The 26,879-nt window shown below is 38.0% G+C and overlaps 1 protein-coding gene across 3 annotated transcripts in view; it reads right to left on the bottom strand.

The window, feature by feature from the left end:
• The window catches only part of TLK2 (tousled like kinase 2), a 117,579-nt gene that overhangs the window by 57,518 nt on the left and 33,182 nt on the right, over positions 1-26,879 (bottom strand). For 2 of the 3 annotated variants that reach the window (XM_041725164.1, XM_041725162.1), the window contains exons 3-7: positions 14,490-14,561; positions 14,212-14,281; positions 13,164-13,207; positions 12,339-12,434; positions 3,587-3,754 (exon numbers count right to left, since the gene is read on the bottom strand). In XM_041725164.1, coding sequence (XP_041581098.1) covers positions 3,587-3,754; positions 12,339-12,434; positions 13,164-13,207; positions 14,212-14,281; positions 14,490-14,561 — 450 coding nt within the window. The remainder of the gene's footprint in view (positions 1-3,586; positions 3,755-12,338; positions 12,435-13,163; positions 13,208-14,211; positions 14,282-14,489; positions 14,562-26,879) is intronic. The other variant, XM_041725163.1, reaches the window with a different exon arrangement.

The following is a 26,879-nucleotide window of genomic DNA, read 5'->3' as shown; positions in this document are numbered from 1 at the left end:
GGCTCCTACCATATCCTCAGTGGGAGACAATGGTTTAGTTCAAGCAGTCAGTAATAGTGAAAAGGTTAGAAACAGGAGGATTCTGAACATATTCTTAATAGTGAGATTTGCTGATGGACTTGTAATTCGGATATAAAATAAAGAAAAGAGGGATGCCTGGGTGGCTCAGCAGTTGAGCAGCTGCCTTTGGCTCAGGGCATGATCCCGGTCCTGGGATCGTGTCCCACATCAGGCTCCCTGCAGGGAGCCTGCCTCTCCCTCTGTCTATGTCTCTGCCTCTCGCTCTATGTCTCTCATGAATAAATAAATAAAATCTTAAAAAAAAAAAAAAAGAAAAAGAGAATGACTCCAAGGTTTTGAAACAATTAAAAGGAGAGCTGATGGTTACTGAGAGGTGGAAGGCTATGGAAGAAATGGGTTTGGAACAAGGGCACAAAAATGAAAAATTCCATTGGGGACATATTAGATCTGATATACTTATGAGACACAAAGACTAGCAGTGACTGACCACACAGGTTTGGAATTCAGGGCAGGGCTCTGGGCTAGAGATAGAAACTTGGAAATGATCCGCATATGGCTGATAATTAGAGCAAAGAAACTAAATGAGATTAGGTAGAGAGTAAAGGTAGACAAAAGTCTCAAGACTGAGCCCTGGGACACTCCACTGTTTAGTGGTCTGGGAAATGAGAAAGATCCAAGAGTGGAAGCCAAGAGAAAAGCATGTGCTGGGAGAAGGGAGTCATTACATGTGGCTTATGAATCATGCTGGACAGATTAGTTCTGAGAATGATCACTGGGGTTAGCAGTGTGGAGGTCACAAATATCCTTGTTCTAAGTTCCTCTGAAACACTGATGAAGGGAAATGCTTCCAGGTTTCTGCAATTATAAACAATACAATAAAAATCTTCGTATAGTTTTATGGGAATGGAGTTTCTAGACCCCAGGATATGTAAATTTAACACTCAGATAGATTACTAATTGGTCCAAGTGACTGAACCAATCATGCAAACCTGCATGTGTGTCAAACTATAAACCACACTGAGAATTATCAAATATATCAATTCTTGACACTGATAGGTCAAAAGTTTTATTTTGTTATATTTTGCATTTTTCATGTTATTAGTCATTTGTCTTTTTTCTCCCTGTAAAATGGTCTCTCATGGCCTTTTTTGCCTATTCTTTTGGAAACTGTCTTTATTGATTCAAAATATTTCTTATATATTATTGTCAACTTTTGCTTTCTGCTTTCTTTATATTAATAAGCTTATATCCTGGCTGGAGCTACAGAGAAGCAAAGAGATTCAGAACTGTACCAAACCACTTAGGTCTTTGGTTTTCATACTATTTCCCTGTTCCTTCTTCGGACGTGATCATTTTCTAACTCCTCTGCCATGTCTTTTATACATGAGAACAATCTGGCTGTAGCATCTGCAACTTCTCTGACAGCCTGAGTGTACTAGCTGATAGGACTGAGCGGGTGGTTATCCATGTGCACCCATCCCAAGCGTGCATCCCCATACCTTTTATGGAAGACTCATATTAGGGGACTGAGTTTTGCTGATCAAAATCCTGTGTACTTGTTTAAGATTTTATTTATTTATTTGAGAAAGAGTGAAAGAGAGAACACAAGCTGTGGAGAGGGGCAAAGGGAGATGGAGAAGCAAACTCCTTGCCAAGCAGGGAACCAAGATGTGGGGCTCAATCCCAGGACCCCAAGATCATGACCTAAGGTGAAGGCAGATGCTTAACCAACTGAGCCACCCAGGAGCCCCCCTGTGTACTTAACATGTCTGTCAAATAGTGGGCACAAATGCATAAGCATTTGTGCAATGAAGAAAGGGAACTCCCCTCAAGTGAAATGGAGGTAGCTTCTAAGGCAAAGAAACCTCTGATTATCCAAGGTTTTACCTAAGAATGTTAGATCTAAGATGAAGATTTAATAGTCAGTGAATAGTAAACACACAATGTAATTTACATATACACACACAGACAGATTCTTTAAAACAATACTATAGAGAACCATGACATTCTCAAACTATGGCACACTGCTGTGAGTGTGTGTGTGTGTGTGTATATATATATATATATACACACACACACATATATTTATTTATTTGGGGGAGGAGTCACAGAGGGGCAGAGGGAGAAGCAGGCTCTCTGTGGAGGAGCCCAATGCGGGCAGGACTCCCAGGGCCTTGGGATCATGACCTGAGCCGAAAGCAGATCTTTAGCCTCCGCTTAGCCACCAAGGCACTCTGTCAGTATATTTATGTTTATGTTGTGCTTCTTTTGCCACCCACAGATGAAAGTATACTGTCTTCATACAACAAGTCTCTCCATTCCTAAAAAATGCTGTAAGTTTAAAAGTTGTAGTATCTCTTCTTTGAGGAAGAGCAATAACTGTAAGAAAGTACTCCAAACAGGGGACGCCTGGGTGGCTCAGTAGTTGAGTCTGCCTTCCGCCCAGGGCATGATCCCAGAGTTCCAGGATCGAGTCCCACACCAGGCTCCCTGCGATGGGCCTGCTTCTCCCTCTGCCTATGTCTCTGCCTTCTGTGTCTCTCATGAAGAAAGAAAAGGAAGAAGAAAGAAAGAGAAAGGAAGGAAGGAAGGAAGGAAGGAAGGAAGGAAGGAAGGAAGGAAGGAAGGAAGGGAGAGAGAGGAAGGAAGAAAGGAAGGAAGGAAGGAAGGAAGGAAGGAAGGAAGGAAGGAGAGAAAGAAGAAAGAAAGAAAGAAAGAAAGAAAGAAAGAAAGAAAGAAAGAAAGAAAGAAAGAAAGAAAACCCAAGAGTGTACAATGGGTCCCTAGCTAATTATTTTATAATTTTTATTTCCTTTCCTTAAGACACCCACCATTCTCATGGCCTCTTTGAATATACAACTACAGGCGGGTCATTGACTCAGAATCCACAGAGCAAATAAAGAGGAAATTCAGGTTATAAGTGGAGAAAGTAAACCAGCAGAAGAGAAAGAAATTTGGATCAGTGGTGACATGAGCTCTAAAGAGGCCCCAAAAAATGGAATAGGGCAATGGGGCTTTCTTTTTGCATTTACACCATCCATGGTTGGGCATAGAAAACAAGAAAAATAACAACTTTTGAGTCAAACTAAATTATAATGCTTCAAATAAGTGATGCCAGGAGTTTGAAGATTTTTGTTTGTTTTTTTAATTAGACAAGTACTTTGGCTATAATGGAATTTGGTCTGTACCTTCTTTACTTCTCTGTCAACCTAAAACCACATTTCCTCTCCCTTGATGTGCTCAGACTTTTTTCTTTTAAAAATTTGTTTGTTTTTAAGGATTTTATTTGAAAGCAAGAGTGCACAAGTTGGGGGGAGGAAGAGGGACAAGCAGACTCTATGCTGAGTGCAAAGCCCAAAATGCAGCCCCTGATCTGCTCAGATTTTAACAAAGCAGTCTCTCTCAGCCCCTCATATCAAGGGAGACGAGTAAATTCACACTACCTTTAGAAGTCACATAGTTAGAAATGTCATCATCTCTTCACCAAAATAATTACTCAAACTTCATCAAGGAGCTCCAGAGCAATAAGGAAAGGATCTGCAATCAACTCAGCCTCAGTACTCACTGAAACAAAAGTGAAGCAGAGGCCAGCTCCCCTCTGTGCCAGCTGCTCCGTGTCAAGCCGAGGTTTTGCTAGCATCACTGACATCAGGGTGGGCAGAGCAGATTGCTCCTCTGACACCTCCTTTGCAGCGCTGCCATCTAAGCCATAGAGGGGCTGTTCTACTCGCCGCTGAAAAACATTAAAGAAAACACACAAATTACATGAGAAAGAAAACCTGAAACTGCCAAAATATGTCAACAGACTAGAACACAGTTATCAAAAATAAGAGTATTTTTGAAAAACACCTTTTCTGAAAACAAATATGGAAAGCATAACAGAAGTACCACTGGATTATAGCCTATCTATAAATCTGTGTTATCTTACTTGAATCCTGTAAAATTACATTTTAATTGTTCTGTATTTAAATAACTGCATTTGCAGTTTACTTTGTAGAGTTCAACAAATGAACTTCATAATTCCCTTAAACCTACAAAAGAAATGTTATTTTTATCCTGTAGATAAATGAAGATTAACACATTTGTCCCCTAATAGGCAGAGCTTATTTCACTCTCAATTCTATCCTCACCATACTATACTTAGATGCAAAAACTGAAAATAAATACAAGCAAAACAAGTTCCATAACACTAAAAGAATAACAACAACACAATTATGTATGGTTTATTTCAGAAATGTAAAACTGGTTCATTTTTAGCAAAACTGATATAATTCATTACGTTAATGGTGGGGACGGGGCAGGGGGGAATCAAGATTCTTCCCTTTAGATGCCAAAAAGGATTAGCATTGTTGGGCAACTTTTAAAAAACAAAAACAAAAAACACTGGAAGTATCCATCTTTAATACAAGAGAGTATTTCTTCAGAAACAGCATAAATTAATGGTGCCATACCAGAGACACTTTCATCAAAGTTAGGAAAACTAGACAAGGGCTAACATTAATATCACAATCATCTCAACATTATTATACAAGTTTTAGCTGATGTGATAAGGGGGAAAAATGAGATACAAGATTAAAAAGTGTCATTTTTGGATGATATAAGTATTCACAAAGAAAACTAAGCAAATCAACTGCAAAATAATAAAGAGTTGGGTAAGATGGCCAAATATTAAATAAACATACAAAAAAAAAATAGCTTCCCCATATACAATTTATTATTATCAGAACATGTGATGGAAGAAAAAGTAGATTCAAATTTTTAAAAATTCTATAAAATAGAAATGTTTAGAAATAAACTTAAGAAATACGGGGGTTATATATAAAGAAAAAGCACAGCGTCACAGACATGTAAATCATGACCTACACAATGATACCACTCTCCTGCATTCAAATTTCACAGATGTCAAATTTCTCTAAAACCCAATGCTTATGGGATCCCTGGGTGGCTCAGCGGTTTAGCGCCTGCCTTTGGCCCGGGGCACGATCCTGGAGTGCCAGGATCGAGTCCCACATCGGGCTCCCGGCATGGAGCCTGCTTCTCCCTCCTCCTGTGTCTCTGCCTCTCTCTCTCTCTCTCTCTCTCTCCATGTCTATCATAAATAAATAAATAAATCTTTTAAAAAAATAAAACCCAATGCTTAGGGGTTTTCATTTCCCTTTGGTTTTTTTTTTTCCTTTTTCATGTTTCTCCCTCACCCCCAAGAAAAAGTATTATAGTGGTATAATCATCATAGAGGTTAACTCTTGCTCTCTTTTGGAGGGTTGTTTTTGTGGAATTTCACACATTAATTCTGAGGTTCACTTGGAAATACAAACAAAATTAGCCATGTAAGTTTTGATAAAGAATAGCAGGGATGGGGACACCTGGGTGGCTCAGCGGCTGAGCACCTGCATTTAGGCTCAGGGCGTGATCCTGGAGTCCCGGGAACAAGTCCCACATCGAGCTCCCTGCGTGGAACATGCTTCTCTTTCCGCCTGTGTGTGTCTCTCTCTCTCTCTGTGTCTCTCACAAATAAATGAATAAAACTCTTAAAAAAAAAAATAGCAGGGATGGGATGCCTAGGTGGCTCAGCAGTTGAGCGCCTGCCTTCAGCTCAGAGCGTGATCCTGGAGTCCCAGAATCGAGTCCCACATTGGGCTCCCGGGCTCCCTGCACGGAGCCTGCTTCTCCCTCTGCCTCTGTCTCTGCCTCTCTCTGTGTCTCTCATGAATAAATAAATAAAATCTTAAAAAAGAATATCAGGGAAACTTGACTAGTTATTAAAACACACTACAAAACAACATAACTACATCAGTATAACACTGGTACGTGAGCAGACTGATCAATCAGTGGCACAGAACAGAAAAATCAGGAACAGACCCCTATAATTTGGATATAAAATTTGTGATTTAGGGCAGCCCTGGTGGCCCAGCGGTTTAGCGCCACCTTCGGCCTGGAATATGATCCTGGAGACCAGGGATCGAGTACTTTGTCGGGCTCCCTGCATGAAGCCTGTCTCCCTCTGCCCGTGTCTCTGCCTCTCTCTCTTTCTGTGTCTGTCATGAATAAATAAATAAAAATTTTTTAAAAAATTTGTGATTTAATGTGTATTTCAGATTAGTAGGAACTTACTAAAAAGATGGCAGGATATTTTGCAGGTATTAGAAAAAATGGGAAAAGTAGATTGCTTCCTCATAGTACACATAAAAATTACAAGAAAATATAAACAAGTACTTTTATGATTTTCTGTGGTGAAGGACTTTTTAAACAAGACGTTAAAAATACAAACCATATAGGAACATCTTAGAATAACACAAAACCATTAAGACATAAAGGAAAAGCACCAATAAATTTGATTCCAAATTTTTTTTTACCCCTGAATGGCAAGTCAATATAAAGTTAAAAGATAAAAGTACAAACAGGCAAAAATGTTTACCATATAAATGATAATGAGTTAACAATCTTAAAAAATAATGTATTCTTATTCATCAGGAAGAAAAAAAACAAATACTCCAATAAATAAATGGCAAAGAGCCTAAATAAGCATTAAAAGAGGCCATTAAACTTGTAAAAAGATGTTTAATATCACTGAAGAAGAAATCCAAGGTAAAACAAGGTATTCTTCTCACTGACAAAGACTACAATGAAACTTCAGTATTAGGAGGCTATGCAGAAACTGGAACCCACAAACTGCTGATAATCTGCTAGCAATTAGGTGATGACACCTAAAAGTAAGCATATTCTTTGACTAGGGAATTACAGTTTGGAAATTTATCCGAAGGAAAAGAAATGCCTAAAGTACAGATATATAACAAGTACATTCATTACAGCACTATTTATAGGACACAAAAATGTTCATAGGATATTGGTTAAATAAATAAACAACAGAAATGAGGAAATCTATCAAATGAACATACACTATATGTTTATGCCCACTAAATTCTTCAAAAATAATTCTTCTGGAGGAGACTTTCTATTTTACTACTTCGACTTGGGCTTTCATAGTCAGCATGTATCACTTCATTAGGAAAAACTACGTAACACTCATTTTAGAAAATAAACTAACTAAAAAAAAAAAAAAAAAGAAAAGAAACTAACTGAAATGATCCCAACAAAAGAATTTAGTTTTTTAATCTGTAAGTAGAATCCCATTCCTTGAGACCAACATTCCTATCCCAAACAAATGCAACTATTTCAATACAGGCTACAAAGCACTGGGATACCCAATCACGGCAATATTTGCACTACTTGTATCTCTGAAGCTGCAATACTAAAATTAATCATTCTGTTATATAATCAATAAATATTTGCGAAGGGCTGAAAGATTTTAGAGTATTTCTGGAAATACAGCAGGCTAGAATGTCTAAACCTTTTCTTAGAAAATAATCATAAAAACAGGGCAAAATAGGAAAAAAAACACTGAAGAGTTGATAAAATAGTAGGGATCTGCCAGGGCAAATTCTAAGGGAAATTAGGAATACAAGACACATAAATGAAGCACCAAAGTCACATTTGCCCTAAGGGTACCTGCAGATCTTGAATCTCCATTTCCAGGGTATAATATGCCAAGCAGATAATCACAGGTCCACTGATGGCAGGGGGTTCAAAAGGATACCCTTCACACTTCAAGTTTCCAGGGCTTCTAAAGTGTTATACTCAGTCAGGGAAAGTGTAAACCAAAGAAAACTTTCCTCCACCTTCAGGGAACTACAAGGAAGTTGCCTTGGCAATGAAGGAGGCAAGGGCTCCCCTGAGAAATGTTAACACAATCCAGATCAATACTGAATGGGTGAATGAAACAAACAAAATAAATCAAACAAACAAAATGAAAGCCAAGAATTCAGTAACTGAAAGTAGTACTGGATAAGTAAAATTTCTAGGTACTTGGAAGAAGCAAATAAAATTTTTCCCTGGAGGAACACATCTTTGTCTTAGATCCTAAAGAAATTTCACAAATAATTTTTCAGGAACAATGAGCGGCACACAGTCAATAAAATGAAGCATAAAAGAAATAAAGCCCAGAGCAACAGCTAAGAAAAATAAGAAACAAGTAGATTCATAAAAACTTCAAATGTCAGAATTACCAAATACAGATTATAAAACAAGGTCTACTAGATTTAAAAAAAAAATGATAATAGAAGGCAAGCTTGAAAATATCAGCATGGAACATAAAATAACAAAAATAAGAATTAACCAGGGTTAACAGCAATTAGATAAAACAAAACAGAGAATCTGGGAACTGAAAGGCAAGAAACTATCCAGAATGGAGCATTATGGAGACAAAAATAAAACAGAAAAAAGAAGTAAACAAAGTCACATGGTCTAACATAAAATTAATTGGAGTTTCATAGGAAGAAGAAAAAGAGAACAGGGCAGAGATCATATCTGAAGAGACAATGCCTAATAATTATCCAGAACTGGTATGATACCCAACAAAGAAATCCAACAAATGACAAGAAAAATAAAAGGACACATCATAGTGAAACTACAGAACACCACATATAAAGATTTGTGAAGCAGCCAGGGGGAATAAAAAACCAATACTTTCATAGAAATAAGAAGTAAATGAAAGCCATTTTCTCAATAGTAATAATGGGAGCCAGAAGATGGTAATGATATATTCAATTATTTTTTTTTTGATATATTCAATTATTAAGAGAAAACAATGCCATACTAATATACACAGCAAAAATGTATTTCAAGATTAAAAACAAACTGGGAACACCTGGGTGGCTCAGTGGTTGAGCGTCTGTCTTCGGCTCAGGGCATGATCCCAGGGTCCCAGGATTGAGTCAGTCCCACATCGGGCTCCCTGTGTGGAGCCTGCTTCTCCCTCTGCCTGTGTCTCTGCCTCTCTCTCTCTGTCTCTCATGAATAAATGAATAAAATCTTAAAAAAAAAATAAATAAATAAATAAAAATAAAAACAAACGGGACACCTGGGTGGCTTAGTTGCTGAGCATCTGCCTTCGGCTCAAGGGCATGATCCCGAAGTCCTGGGATCTAGTCCCATATTGAGCTTCCCACAGGGAACCTGCTTCTCCCTTGGCCTATGTCTCTGTACCTCTCAGTGTATCTCTTAAAAATAAATAAATAAAATCTTAAAAAATAAACAAACAAGAAAGAATAAAAGCAAAATAAAATTATTTAAGCAAACAAAAACCTAAAGAGTTAACTCTGCAGCAGATACATATAAAAGAATACTAAAGGAGCACTTTAAGCAGAGGAAAAATGACCCTAAGTGGAAGATATAAAATCCAAAAAGGAAAGAAGCTATTGCTTCTTTGAGGTAAATGAACACTGACAGTATGAAATAATAATGTTTTATGAGGCTGGAAAAAAAAAGCAAAATACAAAAACATGCACCACCACCGCCAAGTTAGAAGCAAGTAAATGGAGTTAATGTTCTGATGTCATCCTTTCTCTGAGAGGAGGCTAAAGATACTATTAACATCAAACTTAAGTAAACTGAAGATACATGTGGTAATTTCTAAGAGAAACACAGAGTAGGACCTCAGTTAGATATTTTTCAGGTATATTGAAAACATAATAATGAAAAGCTAATAGGATAAAAATGGAAATATCTATATCATACAATTATTTGGATATATTGAATATCTGAAATAATGCATTTAGAACACAATGTATCAAAAAGATGAAGAGAGTCACTTAATACACAAAACAAAAATATAAGAACTCTCACAACCATGAGAGATATGAATACATCTCTCTTAGTAACTGCTAGAACAAACAGCCCAAAATCAGAATACAGAAAATTTAACCACTGTGATTAAATGCCACGATTAACAAAATTGATTTAATAACAAAATGAAACTATTTTGTTTAGGGATGCATACATAGTCAACTGGTAAGGAATAGCAAATTATAATCACAAAAATTAGGACAGCGGTTGATTCCAGGGTAGAGGGAGAGAGTTGTAATCAGAAAAGACCATGCAGGTTTCCAGGGTGCTGGAAATATTTTACTTTTTGACCTAAGTAATGATTACATGGAGCTAACTTTATAATGATTTCCCGGAAAGATTTTTTTTGTGAAGGGCCAGACAAAAATTTCAGGCTTCTTAAAAGGCCACATATCATGTCTGTGATATATTCTTTGTCTTTACAATTCTTTAAAAATCTAAAACTCATTCTTAGCTTGCCAGGTATGGGGTGTAGTTTACCAAAGTTCTGCATTAAAAGGCTCATGTTTTAGGTTCTTTTTTGTTTTCAATAAAAAATACAAAAGAGTCACTTAGGGGGAGAAAAGCTAAAGTAATTCTTTTATCTATCGATTTTTCCTTTCCACAGTTTTGAGCATCTACTGTGTGCGCCAAGTACTATTTGGGGTGTTAGAGATTGAAAACTGAACAAGATACTACCTCTTCATGTCAAGTTGAGGAAAGAGTAAAAAAAATTATACCTTTATGTAAGAAGTACTGAGAGATGGAAACAGCAATAAACAACAAAGCAAAGTCCCTGCTCTCATGGGATTAACATTCTAGTGGAAGAAGATGGACAACAGATTAACCATATGGTTAAAAATATGTTATTAAATAAAAATATTAAACTTATACCACACAACAATGACAGTGAATGATCTACAACAACATACAACAATATGGATGCATCTCATAGAAGAACTGTTGAATAAAAGAAGCCAGACATAAGATTGTATATCGTATGATTCTTTTCATACAAAGTACAAAAACAGAAAAACAAAAAACAACATCTATGCTGTTAGAAGTCAGGATAGTGCCCATCTCCAGTGGCAGGGAGGGGGCTAATAACTGGCAGGGAGCATAAAAGGGTTGGGAGGAGAGCTAGTAATATTTCTTTCTTGTGTTGGAATACTTTAAACACTTTAATTGGTTGAAAAGCTAAGAAAAATAGGGGTGCCTGGCTGGCTCAGTCAGTAGAACATGTGACTTTTGATCTTCAGGGCTGTAAGTCTGAGCTCCACATTGGGTGTAAAGATCACTTTAAAAAAATTGTTTCGTTTTAATAAATAAATAGATAAAAAAAAATAGGTACATAAGCCTCTTAAACAATTACCTTAAAAACCTCAAATCTAACCAAACAGTTCTACATATCAAATATTTCTAACATTTTTAAAGATTGACAAGGATGACAAAATGATAGCCAAATTTTCAAGTTGAATATATTTTCCTCAGTGCTTTAATAATTGTAGTCACTCTAATGAACGCATGACTTTATGATGCGGAAGAGGGAAAGAAGTGCATTCTGAATATTCTAACGCAGCCAACTAAATCACTTAGGAAAAAGAGCACTATTACCCAACTCTGCTGAAGCAGCACAGTTAAACGAAATTCCTAAAAAGAGACCTAGCACAGAAGCTGATCTCTGGAAGACCCCTTTTCTCCAAAATCCCAAAACAATACCTGAGACATCAGCGGCCAGAACACACTCTTGATTGAGTACAAAGATCTTGTATCAACAAATTTTCCAAAGGCACTCAAGTAAATTAACACAAAACCCCGTATTAGTTAGCTAGCTCAGGGAGTTGCCATCTTGGCACCAGTGACACCTGGAGCAGGTAACTCTTTATTGTGGGGCCTGTTGTGTAAGATGTTTGCCAGCATCTCTGGCCTCTGCCTACTAGATGCCCACAGCTCCCTCCTCCCATCCTCTAGTTGTGATAAAAAATTACTCCAACATTGCTCCATGTCCTCTAACAAGTAAAATTACCCACCAGTTGAGAACCACTAACTTGGCTAAAATGTTTTTTTAAGACCTTCAATTCTCACTTAAAGGAAGGGAACAGGGCTGCCTGCCAGGCTCAGTCGGTAGAGCCTACAACTCTTGATCTCAGGGTTCTGAGTTCAAGCCCCACACTGAGTGTAGAGATTATTTTTTTAAATCTTAAAAGAAAAAAAAAAAAAAGGAAGAAAGGAAACAAACTTATCTCAAATTTGTGTAACATTAGCTTCTCTACCACATCACTGAGAAAGACTTGAAAATAAATCAAATGCCAGGGGCTGACCAATTTAAAAAAAAAAAAAAAAACAGAATTCAGTTACAGGAACATATAAGCTTGGCAAGGATAAAAACCTAATATTTGAACTGGCAATTATTTTCTTGACAGGACACCGAGCTGTAAGCATAGAGGCAACTTATACTGCAAAATAGGGTTAGCTCTTGTAAAACATAAATTTACGGATACAGACTTGAATCTAAAGCGATTCACAGGTAATACTATGAATGTTTCTCCTTAATGTCTCATTCCCCTTGGGTAATTAATGGAAGAGAAACTGCTTGAGTGTTCCTGGGCTTCTTGTCTCCTACAACAGGTGTCAAATTTCTCCAGGTGAATGCTTACCGGTAAGGGATTGGATAAGGAATGTTGCGGTGAGGATCGTGCAACTGGTGGAACACTTCTGCCAGGGCTGGTTCCTGGCCCGCTTCCCCCAGCAAACTGGCCAACAGGGAAAAATGGATATGAATAATTCAAAACAGTACTATGCTTCAGATAAGGAGAGTAAAAGATTAACACACAAACAGGTCTTAATTATATGGCCCCTTTAATAAGTCAATACATCTTATGCTAAAGAAAAAATGCCATGTAAGTCAAATTTTGCTTTTTTCAATCAGATTTTAAGAAGGAGCTCCAGCAGAAATGTACCAAGATATAAAGAAAACATGGCTAGAAAGCTGAAGGTACACATGGTTTTGAAAGGACATCAGAGAAGAATGTTTTCCCTTCTTGTCTCAAAATACCCGAAAGCAGAATACAGTGATATAGTGGATGTTAGTGTCTTTTTTAGGAACCACTAACGATTGGTCAACAAGCTCACTACATGTCCCACTGAACTAAAGGGAAGAGGACAAAAGAAGAGTCCAAGTCACTCCATTTCAATCTTTGTAAGACCCAAAACCTAGTCTGGCCAAGAGAAAAATCACTTCATTTGTGAATTTTTATATCATCACAGACAAGACACATCATAAACAAATTTAAATTTAGGAAGTCAGCAGCAGTTTCCTCTTAATGGAGACAGATGGGGCACCATCAGATTGATGAAGATGGGGAAGAAGGGGAGAAGAGCACAGTAAAGGCAAAATATTGCTTTCTAAAGCTTTAAATGAACGCAAGGATTTAGTTCTTTAAAAAATCACTATAGATTTTTTTTCCAAAAATTTAACTTACCTCAAAGTAATCACTAATTTTATGTCCCCTAGGAGTGCCTTTCCCTGAAAATGAAACCAAAGTAAGTATAGTTTTTCCAATAACATATGTAAACCATCATTCACTAAATGTACTATGAATTCAATAACTGCATACGTTATCAATTCAAATGTTGGCTTTACTTTTAACAAATAAAAGCCAAATTACCTGTTTCATAAGAACAGAGTTTTCTCATCTAATAAAAAGACTTAATAAAGCAGTGAAAAGAAGATTTTTTTCTGAGCTTGCTCTCCTTTAAGATTTGCTAATCTTTCTTTTATAACATACTAACAAAACCTATGCCATAACTGTGAATCAAAATAAAATTAATTTATAGTCCATGCCCTCAATTAGGAGAACAAAGAATTCAAAACAAACTCATCAGAACTAAAGAGTTTATTCTACACCACAAAAAACTGTGTGGCCATGTCACTTTGGGAAAATTTTTCCCTCAAAAGTAAAAAATAATTTGTAGATAAAAAAAGAAAAATGTTAAAAAGACTAAGACTTCCATTCCTCAGAGGGGTAGGTGGGCGAAACAAACCATTTATTCCCTCCTTCATTACATATGGATATTTAGCATCATAATCCTCATATTTACAGAATGATCCCACTGGGTGCCAATGTTCAACTAGATAATTGCCACAGAAGAAGAGGAGGTAGAAAGGACAGCCATGTAAATAAAACTATTTCTGGTTATCTTTTATTAACAAATCACTGAGCTAATGCAAGACATGGTTAAAACGCCAAAGTAACTTCTTTTCTGCATAATACGTGCTTAATCTGAAGAAAAACCTGTGAGAAGATCGTTAACTTACAACAGGGAAAACAAAAAGTCCCCAGAGAACTGACACTTTTGTCAGGTGTATATCAAATGGCAAGTCTATAATAAACAGCCTGCTATTCCCTTAAGGTACAAAAAATCTCCTTTGTTAGGAATCCCTGTATCTGAACTAATTATTTAGCGTGAGTTGAAAAATTCTAAGTACATAAGAATTTAGTATTTTTATTGGTGTGAAATTATTACTACCTTGGCTAGTTTCATATGGTTCAGCTTTTCTTTTCCGGTTTCGCTGGTCATTCTGTTTTTTCTCAGGAGTCTGTTAAACACCATATACATTACAATTAGCATTTTGTTAAATTTTTCACATTATAAAAATTTGAGAGTATGTACAAAATATCAAACTTATAAGGAGATATAAGGCACAGACAAGTGAATCAGTGTCCTGTAGTTATGCAGTGCTATCTTTCAACCCAGACTGAAAGTATGGAAACATGTAAAGTCTCACAATGAACATGGCCTCTTACCTCTACTTCTTTATCACTCAAGGACCCCACGCTGCACAAGCTCTGGTTGGAAGACTCACTGTTGAGTGGCCCCTGGAAAGGAAAAAAAATAAAATAAAAAAGGAATCAAAAGAAACTAATTTAAGATGACAGCAAAACTGAGGACGAAGCCTGCTGATTTTGATGTGTAAGTTAGGTCAAAGAAATCAAGAATTAACTATAACACCTACAAGCCAACTTGAAAAAAATCAAGTATACTAAGGTGCCCTCATGTTAAAATTCTCTAGGCTCAGGATCCCTGGGTGGCGCAGCGGTTTGGCGCCTGCCTTTGGCCCAGGGCGTGATCCTGGAGACCCAGGATCAAATCCCACATCAGGCTCCCTGCATGGAGCCTGCTTCTCCCTCTGCCTATGTCTCTGCCTCCCTCTCTTTCTCTCTCTGTGACTATCATAAATAAATAAAAATTAAAAAAAAAATTCTCTAGGCTCAGTCAGTAGAACACGTGACTCTTGATCTTAGGGTTGTAAGCTAGAGCCCCTTGTTGGGTGTAAAGATTACTTTAGAATAAAAGAATAAAATCTTTAAAAAAAATTCGCTAGCTACTATTATTTTCTTTTCCTTAACCAACTTGTAGTCATGTGCAAATTTTCCCTTCCAGAGTACCTCCACATGTAGTGAATTCATTTTTTAAGGAACATAAGCAGGGGAAATCAATTCTCTTGGCCTTCCATATCATATCATACAAGCATCATCTGAAACTTGATATGTTAAGGAGTATGTTAGGAGGAGTGGTCAGGGACCATAAGGAAGGAAATCCTTTTCTGAGTCAAGCTTTAAGGAGGTATGACCACTAGCTCAACAAAACAAAGTTACAAGAGACTGATTCCTAGCCTCACAGTACGAGGAGCTCTGCTGGCCCACTCCCCAGTGAAATTGGTGAAAATTATTTTAAAAAACAACCATTCAAAACCTCTAGAAATGGTCTCTGAGTGCAAACAGTAAATAAAGAAAACTATTCAATAAAAATCTATGAAAATTCAGACTGAAAGGTCAAAGCCTGTGGTTTTGGAACCAGGATCACTCTCACTCCTACCCTCTCCCATCTCAGCAAGGTTCCAGTTCCTGCTGTGGTCAACCTCCTCCCCCAGCTAAGTCCAAGAGCCTTCTTCCTGCAAGGAACAGGACTATCGCCAGCCCATGCTGCTGATACTAAATCCTAGGCAAGTACATCAAAAGCAAGGGCTCCCCATTTACAACCCCTACTTGTGGAACAGAGGCTACACCTCAGGCATGGCACACTGAAAACAGTGAGGCCCCAAAAGCCCTTCTGCCCAGCTCATGAAATGGTGGGAGTTCCACACCAAGAGAAGCAAGTTGCTGCATGCACTTCACTCCCACCCTACTCCCATTGCCCAGCCCCAGCACTCAGCTCCCAGAACCAGGATGTCACTCAGAAAAGATTGCTATTGTCCCTGTCTCCAGCTCCAGAACCCTGACTCAGATATTTTGCCTCAGGAGAAAGGCAGGAACACATGCTAACAAATCTCTTCCCAAAAGACTTGACTTCATTCCCAAAGTACCATAGACAAGCTTAACTCTGAAGGGTATTCTCAAGAATGGTGGAAGTCGTGGTAAAAGGCAACTGGAAGATCTGTGGAGGTAATAAACACACACAACTTAGACTGTAAGCCAGCTAGTTTGCAGAAGAGAACCCAAGAGTAAGACACAGGGGAGAAGTACTCCTGGGTTAAGAACAAATAGCAGACATTGACCTCAGAAACTCTCCGTTCCAGGGAGCCCCAATTTGATCTGATTAGTTTGTGGAGGAATTTAAGTCTCAGGGTATTGTTGAAAACAATAGAGCAATCTGGACCATTAGTGGAGTTTAACAGCTGCATTGGTCAGGAAAAGAAAGCCCTATAAGTACCAGTCATCCCAAACCGACTTAAAGCTGTGACTCCCTAAAGCTACCCTCAGAGGCTTGACACTGGAAGAATAGCAAGAAAGAGAAAATAATTCAGTCACTAAACAAAAAAACAAGCAAATAGCAATAACAAGTCCCAATACCAGGATGAAAAATCAGTACCCAGAGTTGGCATATCAACTAAAATGACTGGTTTCCAACAAAAAATCATGAGGCATACAAAGAAATAGAAAAGTATGACCCATATAACAGGGAGGAAACAAAGCAAGCACGCAATAGAAACTGTCTATGAGAGTGACCATAGGCACTATGAGAGTGAGATGTTAAATTTAACAGAAAAAAAGTTCAAAATAGCCATTATAAATGTTCACAGAGACAAAGGAAACCATAATTAAAGTAGTAAATAAAGGTATGAATGACAATGTTGTATCAAATAGAGAGTACCAATAGAAACACAGAAATTATATATATTTTTAAAAAGGGAATTCTGGAGTTGAAAACTGTAGTAACTGAAATAAAAAATGCACTCAGTCATCTGGGCATCCGACTCTTGGTTTTTGGCTCAGGTTGTGATCTCAGGATCCTGACATCAAGCCCCAAATAGGACTCTTCGCTCAGTACTGAGTCTACTTGGGATTCTTTCTCTCTTTCCCTCTGCCCTTCCCACTTGTAGGTGGGCATGAGTGCGCTCGCTTGCTCTCTCAAACAAATAAATAAGTCTTAAAAAAAAATGCACAAGAGGCTCAAGGGCAGAAATGAAGTGTCAAAAGAAATAATTAGCAAATCTGAAGATAGATCAATAGAAATTATGCAAGCTGAGAACAGAAGAAAAAATAGAAGAAAGAACAAACACAAACAGCTTCAGAGAAATGTGGGAAAGTGTTAAGTACATCACTATGCAAATAAACTGGAGTACCAGAGAGAGAGGAGAGCAAGAAAGGAGCAGAAAAAAAATACTCAAAGAAATAATGGCTGAAAACTTCTCAAATTTATTGAAAAGCAATAACATACTCATCCAGGAAGCTTAATGAATTCTTAGCAGGATAAACACAAAGAGATTCACAAAGAGACACATCATAGGAAAAATGCTCAAAAGGCAAAGACAGGAGAAAATCTTGAAAGCAGAAATATAACACATCACTTACAAGGGAATCACAGTAACATTAACAGCTGACTTCTGAGCAAAAACAATTTAAAAATGGCAAAAGATCTGAACAGACATTTCTCCAAAAACTATATACAAATGGTCAATAAGCACATGAAAATAAGTTCAACATCATTAGGTAAGGGGGAAATACAAATCAGAACCGAAATGAGATCCCACTTTACTGATTATTCTTTCTAATCATCTATTAGTTTGTTCCTTTTGATTTAGTTGTTTAGATATAAAACCACATCATTTGTAAATAAGTTTATATCTTCCTTTCCACAATATATATCTCATATGTTTCACATTTTACTGACTGAAATAATAAGCATAAAGGTTTTGTTCTTTTTCAAGGTAACTCCTCTAGTGCTTTACCATTAAAAGTTGTATTAAGACCTCAAACAGCCAAAACAATCTTGTAAAAGAACAAAGTTGGAGGCCTTCCACTTCCTAATTTCAAAATTTACTACAAAGCTATAATAATCAAAGTAAGATGACACTGGCATAAAGACAGACATAGAGAAAAATGGAATAAAATTGAAAGCCCAGAAATAAACCCTTTCATATGTTTTTTTCCAATGTTTTCTTTTGATTTTTTTTTTCAGTTTTACGGAGATATAATTGATACATGACTATGCATAAGTTTAAGGTGTACTGCATAATGACTCGATATAAGATAATTTTCAAGACCATCCAATGATGAAAGGACAGTCTTCTCAGCAAGTGGGTATTGGGAAAAGTGGATATCCAAATTCAAGAAAATGAAGTTGGACTCTTATCTTACTCCACATACAGAAATGAATTCAAAATCGAGAACTCCAGAAGTACAGGCATCAACTACAAAAAAATAGATATACTGGACTATATCAAAATTAAAAACCTCTGTGCATCAAAGAACATGATCAACAGAGTAATCATATTTGCAAATGGGAGAAAATATTTGCAAATCATATACCCTATGATAAGGGGTTAATATCCAGAATATACAAAGAATTCCTTCCTACAAATCAAAAAGAATACAACAAACAACCTAATTAAAAACTGGATAGGGGGGATCCCTGGGTGGATCAGTGGTTTGGCGCCTGCCTTTGGCCCAGGGCGTGATCCTGGAGTCCCAGGATCGAGTCCCACGTAGGGCTTCCGGCATGGAGCCTGCTTCTCCCTCCTCCTGTGTCTCTGCCTCTCTCTCTCTCTCTCATAAATAAATAAATAAATAAATAAATGAATGAGTGAATGAATGAATGAATGAATGAATCTATCTTAAAAAAAAAACAACTGGATAGGGGCTAGCTCAGTTGGTAGAGTTTGCGACTCTTAAATCTCAGGATTGTGAGTTCAGCCCCACGTTGGGGATAGAGTTTACTTAGAAATTTTTTAAGAAGGGCAAAGGACCTGAACAAACATTTGCCCAAAGATACACAAAAAGGCCAATAAGCACACAAAGAGACTCAACATTACTAATCATTAGGGAAAACAAATCAAAACTACAATGAGGGACGCCTAAGTGGCTCAGAGGTTGAGCATCATCTGCCTTCTGCTCAGGGCATGATGCCGGGATCTGGGGTCGAGTCCCACATGAGGCTCCCTGCATGGAGCCTGCTTCTCCCTCTGCCTCCGTCTCTGCTTCTCTCTGTGTGTGTCTCTCATGAATAAATAAATAAAATATTTTAAAAATTTAAAAAATAATAATAAAAATAAAAACTGTACTGGGGTACCTGCGTGGCTCAGTTGGTTAAGTGACTCTTGGTTTCAGCTCACCTTATGATCTCGAGGTCATGGGATTGAGCACAGGGGCCTGCATGAGATTTCTCTCTCTCTTTGCCCCTCCCCCAGCTCATGAACACATGCACGCATGTTCTCTCTTTCTCTCAAATAAATATTTTTTAAAAACTATATTGTTTTTTAAATTAGAAAGTTGAGATGGCTACTGAGTTCATCCAAATGCTTTTTAAAAAGCTATTACTTATTTGCCATTGTAATAATAATAATAATAATAGCCAACACTTATGTAGCACTTGCATGGGCTGAGCATTCTATATTAGCATATTTAATTCTCACAACTGATAAAAACAGACCAACACAAATATGCCCAACTAGTTTTTGACAAAAGCACAAAAACAATTTGATAGACTTTTCAACAAACTGGTGCTGGAGCAATTAGACATACACACACAAAAAAAATGAACCTCAACCTAAACCTCATAACTTATTTAAAGAACTAACTCAACTGAGATCAAGGGACACCTGGGTGGCTCAGTGGCTGAGTGTCTTCCTGCATGGAGCCTGCTTCTCCCTCTGCCTCTGCCTCTCATGAATAAATAAATAAAATCTTAAAAAAAAAAAAAATGAGATCAAGAACTTAAATGTAGAGGCTCCTGAGTGGCTCAGTCCGTTAAGTGTCTGCCTTCAGCTCAGGTTATAATCTCAGGGTCCTGGGATCCAGCCATGCTTCTGGTTCCCTATCAGCAGGGAGTAAGTAGGCTTCTCCCTCTCCCTCTCCCCTGGCTCGTGCTCTCTCTCTCTCAAATAAATAAATAAAATCTTAAAAAAAAAAAAAAAAAAGGACTTAAATGTAAAAACCATAAAACGTTTAGGGGGAAAAATGGGGGAGAAAATCTTCACAACATAGGACTAGGAGAAGAGGTCTTAGACTTGACACCAAAAGCTTGATCTATAAAAGGAAAAATTAATAAATGGAACCTCCTCAACATTTAAAACTTTTACTCAGCAAAAGACCTTGTAGGACAAAGAGACAAATCACAGACTAAAATATTTCCTAACCACATATATCTGGCAAAGGGCTTAAAATTAGACTATATAAAACACTTAAAACAGTAATTTTTAATCCAATAGAAAACTGGCAAAAGACATGAACAGCCATTTCACTGACAAAGATACAAAGATGGGCTAATAAGCATGACAAAGATGTTCAACATCATTAGCCATTAGGGAAGTACAAATTCAAACTGCAACAAAATGTCCTTATACACCTATCAGAATACTAAAATAAAATACAGTGACAAATTTAAATGCTGGCCAAGTATATAGAAAAACTGAATCACTCATACATTGCTGGTGAGAATGTAAAAAGGTAGAGCCAAATTAGAAAATTGTTTGGCAGTTTCTTTAAAAACTAAAATTGTACTTAACACATATCATATCCCAAGAACTGTATACTACTGGACATTTGTTCCAGAGAAATAATGTTCACATACAAACCTGTACACAAATGTTCATAATGATTTTATTCATAATAGCCAAAACCTCGGGATGTCTGGGTGGCTCAGTGGTTCAGCATCTGCCTTTGGCTCAGGGCGTGATCTTGGAGTTTGGGGATCAAATTCCATATAGGGCTCCCCGTGAGGAGCCAAATATCTTCTCCCTCTGCCTATGTCTCTGTCTCTGTGTTTCTCTCATGAATAAAAATTTTTTAAATAGCCAAAACCTCAAAATCTACTACGAACTTTATCAAACTCAACACCCAAAAAACAATCAGCTAAGAAATGGGCAGAAGGGGAGAAGATATTTGCAAATTATGTATCAGATAAAGGGTCAGTATCCAAACTCTATGAAGAACTTACAAAATCAACACCCATAACAGCCAAAAACTGGGAAGAAACCAGCCCTTTAATGGGTAAATGGTTAAACAAACTGTGGTATATCCACACCATGGACTACTACTCAGCAATCAAAAGGAATGAACTATTTACACATGCAACAACTTGGATGGACTTCAAGGAAATAATGCCAAGTAAAAAAAGCCAATCTCCAAAGAATATACACTAAATGATTCCATTTGTATATTATATATATATATACATACATATATATATATAAAACATATATACGTACTTCTCAAAATAATAAATTTACAAGGATGTAAACAGATTAGTGGTTGTCAAGGGTTAGGATTTCAAAGAAGAGGAGGTAGGGATAGCTAAAAAGGAGTAGCAAGAGAGCCTTGTGGTGATGGAGCAGTTCTGCATCTTGATTGTGGTTATAAGAAGCTATACATGGGCACATGGGTGGCTCAGTTGGTTAAGCAGGCAGCTCTTGATTTCAGCTCAGGTTGTGATCTCAGGGTCGTGAGATGGAGTACTGCATGAGTGAGAACAAGCCCTGCATCAGGGTTCACACTTAATGGGGGTCTACTTGAAGATTTGTTCCCTCTGCCCCGCCCCCCACTCTCTAAAATAACTCATAAAAAAAGAAGCTACACAAATAATAAAAGTAAACAGATGTGTACATTCACACACACAAATGGTGCATGTATAATGTGACATCTGAATGAGTTGTGTGGATTTTATCAGTGTTGATTTCCTAGTTTTAGTACTGTAACTATGCAAAATGGTTACATTAGGGAGGGAAACTACATGAAACCTCCATGCAAATCTTTTGCAATTCCCTTTAAATCTGTAATTATTTTGAAATAAAGTTTTTTTAAGTTTTTATGTATCATTTACTTGCTATAGTTAATAATGATAAACGATACTTAGGTAAGAATTGCTACAGAGGCAAGGCATTCTATAATATTTAATCCTGGTTAAAAAAAAAAAAAATTTAATCCTGGTAACAACCTGCTATGGGCTCAACTGTGTCCTCCTCAAATTTATGTTGAAGACCTAACCCCCAAGACATAAGAATGTATTTGGAGATAGGGCCTTTAAAAGAAGAAATTAGGGACTCCAGGGTGGCTCAGCGGTTAAGCGCCTGCCTTTAGCTCAGGGCGTGATCCTGGAGTTCCGGGATCGAGTCCCACATCAGGCTCCCTGCATGGAACCTGCTTCTCCCTCTGCCTGTGTCTGTCATGAATAAAGAAATAAAATCTTAAAAAAAAATAATAAATCGGGATCCCTGGGTGGCGCAGCGGTTTGGCGCCTGCCTTTGGCCCAGGGCGCGATCCTGGAGACCCGGGATCGAATCCCACATCAGGCTCCCGGTGCATGGAGCCTGCTTCTCCCTCCGCCTGTGTCTCTGCCTCTCTCTCTCTCTCTGTGACTATCATAAATAAATAAAAAATTAAAAAAAAAAATTAATAATAAATAGAAGAAATTAAGTTAAAATGGGATTGTTAAAGTGGGCCCTAATCCAGTATGACTGATGTCTTTATGAAAAGGAAATGAGGACACAGACACCAGACATGCACACATACTGAGGAAACATCATATGAGGACACAGTGAGAAGGTGGCCATCTGTAAGCCAAGGAGGGAAAGCCTCAGAAAAAACTCCAACCCGGCTAACACCTTGATCTTGGACTTAACAGCCTCGGAATAGTGAAAAAATAAGTTTCTGTTCTTTAAACCACCCAGTGTGTTATGGCAGTCCTAGCACACTATGCACAGCTTAAGACAGCTGCTGTAATTACTCTCATTTATAGATGAAGAAATCATAAGAAAACTTAGTAAACTAAACTCCCCAAGGTCACACAGCTGGTAAGCAGAGCCAGGATACAGACCTAAGCAGTGTGGCTTCAAAATATGTGCTACTAGCCTTTGAGCTATACTGACACTAGATATATTAATCAATTTTTTTAAAGATCTTATTTATTTAGTCATGAGAGACACAGAGAGAGAGGGAGAGACACAGGCAGAAGGAAAAGCAGGCTCTATGCATAGAGCCCGATGTGGGACTCAACCCCAGGACCCAGGATCATGCCCTGGGCCCAAGGCAGGCGTTAAACCACTGAGCCACCCAGGGATCCCTATATTAATCAATTTTTAAGGTAACAGGGGATCCCTGGGTGACTCAGCAGTTTAGTGCCTGCCTTGGGCCCAGGGCGCGATCCTGGAGTCCCAGGATCGAGTCCCACGTCGGGCTCCTGGCATGGAGCCTGCTTCTCCCTCTGCCTGTGTCTCTGCCTCTCTCTCTGGGTGTATTCTCATGAATGAATAAATAAAATCTTTAGAAGAAAAAATAAATAAACATCTATATATTCATAAATGAAAGGCTATATTTTTAATTCCTCATATTTGTCAGATTTTGCTATTGGAATTTATTATTTCTATGTTATTATTTAACATGAAAACTCCCGGGATCCCTGGGTGGCACAGCGGTTTGGCGCCTGCCTTTGGCCCAGGGCGCGATCCTGGAGACCCGGGATCGAATCCCACGTCGGGCTCCCGGTGCATGGAGCCTGCTTCTCCCTCTGCCTGTGTCTCTGCCTCTCTCTGTCTCTCTCTGTGACTATCATAAATAAATAAAAATTAAAAAAAAAAAAAAAACATGAAAACTCCCTATTCTTTAAAAGATTAGGAGAGGGAATCCCTGGGTGGCGCAGTGGTTTGGCGCCTGCCTTTGGCCCAGGGCGCGATCCTGGAGACCCGGGATCGAATCCCACGTCAGGCTCCTGGTGCATGGAGCCTGCTTCTCCCTCTGCCTGTATCTCTGCCTCTCTCTCTCTCTGTGTGACTATCATAAATAAATAAAAATTTTAAAAAAAAATTTAAAAAATAAAATAAAATAAAATAAAAGATTAGGAGAAAGCATGTAACTAGGGACTGGATTTTTGCTCTACTTCAAGGAATAGGAGAGGAAAAGATAATTTTATAATCTTGATTTTTACTTGGTTATAGGAATCTATCTTGATTTTTACATATTGTCAACATGAATTCCTACTTCCAGTGAAATCATCTATTCCACTGAGACTTTCATATTAATAGGATATAATGCATCCATTTCCAGTTTTTTCACTTTGTAAGTCCTCAGTATCTTTTGTTATCCCAATTTATCCCTCAATTTTTCCTGCTGTTTCCCAATTTTCCTTTTTTTTTTTTAAAGATTTTATTTATTTATTCATGAAAGACACACAGAGAGAGGCAGAGACACAGGCAGAGGAAGGAGAAGCAGGCTCTATGCAGGAGCCCGATGTGGGACTCCATCCTGGAACTCTGGGATCACATCTTGAGCTGAAGGCAGATGCTCAACCGCTGAGCCACCCAGGCATCCCGTGTTTCCCAATTTTCCAACTCTGGGTTCTTAGTCGTCTGTTTTGCAGTATATTTATTTCTTATTCTACTTTTATTATTTTGTTCTTTTTTTTCTGAAACCTTAAACTGTAATGGTAAATTCACACTCTTGTATATTAAGAACATCTTCATCCACCCAAGTTTAACAATTATATCATATTTTTCATATATTTTTAAGTAAAATAGTCTGTCACTTGTTATTTGATATACAATAGCTATTTAGAACACTTACTAATATCCAAGTCACTGGGGAGGGGAAACTGTCCCTTCAAAGAGTCATCTCAGGTTCAAATAGAAGCTAGAAAAAAATTTTTAACAATGTATGATAATAAGACTCCTTAGCAAAAGCCCCATTTTCCATGCCAACATTTAAACTATTTACCCTGTCTTGTTTATTTTTTTTTTTAAGATTTTATTTATTTATTCATGAGAGACACAGAAAGAGAGGGAGAGGCATAGACACAGGCAGAGGGAAAAGCAGGCTCCATGCAGGTAGCCTAATGCGGAACTCGATCCTGGGACTCCAGGATCATGCCGTGGGCTGAAGGCAGGCACTAAATTGCTGAGCCACCCAGGGATCCCTACCCTGTCTTCGTTTAATCATTTCTTCATAAGTAAAAAACAGACAAGTCAATGGACGGTTTAAAAAATTGAAAAGCCGATTTTCTTGTTTTAAAAAGTATGATTTCTAAAACCAAATAAAAAATTTTCTAATTTACTTAAAAATGTATTGGGGGGGAGGGAGCTTTAAAAGAGTACTTTAGTCACAAGCCAAAGAAAACTTTGTGTAGGGATCCCTGGGTGGCTCAGCGGTTTAGCGCCTGCCTTCAGCCCAGGGTGTGATCCCAGGGTCCCGGGATCGAGTCCCACGTACGGCTCCTTGCAAGGAGCCTGCTTCTCCCTCTGCCTCTCTCTTTGTGTCTCTCATGAATAAATAAATAAAATCTTAAAAAAAAAAAAAAAGAAAAGAAAGAAAGAAAACTTTGTGTATAAGTTATAAACCTATGAAAATTGAGGTTAAAATACAAATGTTGACAACCAGACTTTAGCACATGATAAAGCCCATATAAACCAAGAAAAACTTGTAGAAGTAGGGGCCAAAGGTTAATCTTTTTCACTCTAATAGACTAAACTGGCATCTTAAAAGGAATTTAAGAATTGAGAACAACAGACAAAAGTTAAACTTGATTAAGTACAGAGGAACATAGCTGATGACAGGGTCAAACTACCTGAAGTAGTTAAGATACTCTATTAAAGGTTATACCTAATGGAAATTAAAACTAAGGGCCTCCCAAGGGGAACCCTCTTGCACTGTTGGTGGGAATGCAAACTGGTATAGCCTCTCTGGAAAACAGTATAGAGGTTCCTCAAAAAGGTAGAAATAGAACTACCCTACAATCTAGCAGTTGCACTCCTAGGTATTTACCCAAAGGATACAGAAATACCGATTTGAGTACACACACCCCAATTTTTTAAAGATTTTTTAAAATTTATTCATTCATGAGAGACACAGAGAGAGAAGCAGATACAGGCAGAGGGAGAAGCAGACTGACTCCCTGCATGGAGCCCGACGTGGGGCTCAATCCCAGGACCTGGAATGAACGCCCTGAGCCAAAGGCAGATGCTCGATAGGTGAGCCACCCAGGTGCCCCTGCACCCCAATGTTTATAGCAGCATTATCAACAACAGCCAAACTATGAAAAGAGCCCAAGTGTCCATCAACTGATGAATGGATTAAAATGTGATCTGTGCGCACACACACAGACACGTATACATACAGAGGAATATTATTCAGCCAGCAAAAAGAATGAAATCTTGCCATTTGCAACAATGTGGGTGGAACTAGAGTATATTATGCTAAATGAAATAAGTCAGTCAAAGAAAGACAAATACCATATGATTTCACTCGTGTGGAATTTAAGAAACATAACAGATGAACACAGGGAAAGGGAAAGAAAATAAGATAAAAATAGAGAGGGAGGCAAACCATATGAGACTCATAACCACAGAGAACAAGCTGAGGATTACTGGAGGATGGTGGGTGGGTGGAGGGATGGGCTACGTGGATGATGGGCATTAAGGAGAGCACTTGCCGCAATAAGCACTAGGTGTTACATTTAAGTGATGAATTGCTAAATTCTACTCCTGAAACCAATACTACACTATACATTAACTAACTTGAATTTAAATAAAAACTTGGAAAAAAATAAAAATAAAAAGCTAAAATAAAAACTAAGGGTCTCGGGATCCCTGGGTGGCGCAGCGGTTTGGCGCCTGCCTTTGGCCCAGGGCGCGATCCTGGAGACCCGGGATCGAATCCCACATCAGGCTCCCGGTGCATGGAGCCTGCTTCTCCCTCCGCCTGTGTCTCTGC

The sequence above is a fragment of the Vulpes lagopus genome, chromosome 12, assembly GCF_018345385.1.
Source record: "Vulpes lagopus strain Blue_001 chromosome 12, ASM1834538v1, whole genome shotgun sequence".
NCBI classification, from domain to species: Eukaryota; Metazoa; Chordata; class Mammalia; order Carnivora; family Canidae; genus Vulpes; species Vulpes lagopus.
This window is presented reverse-complemented; position numbering and strand designations above follow the sequence as displayed.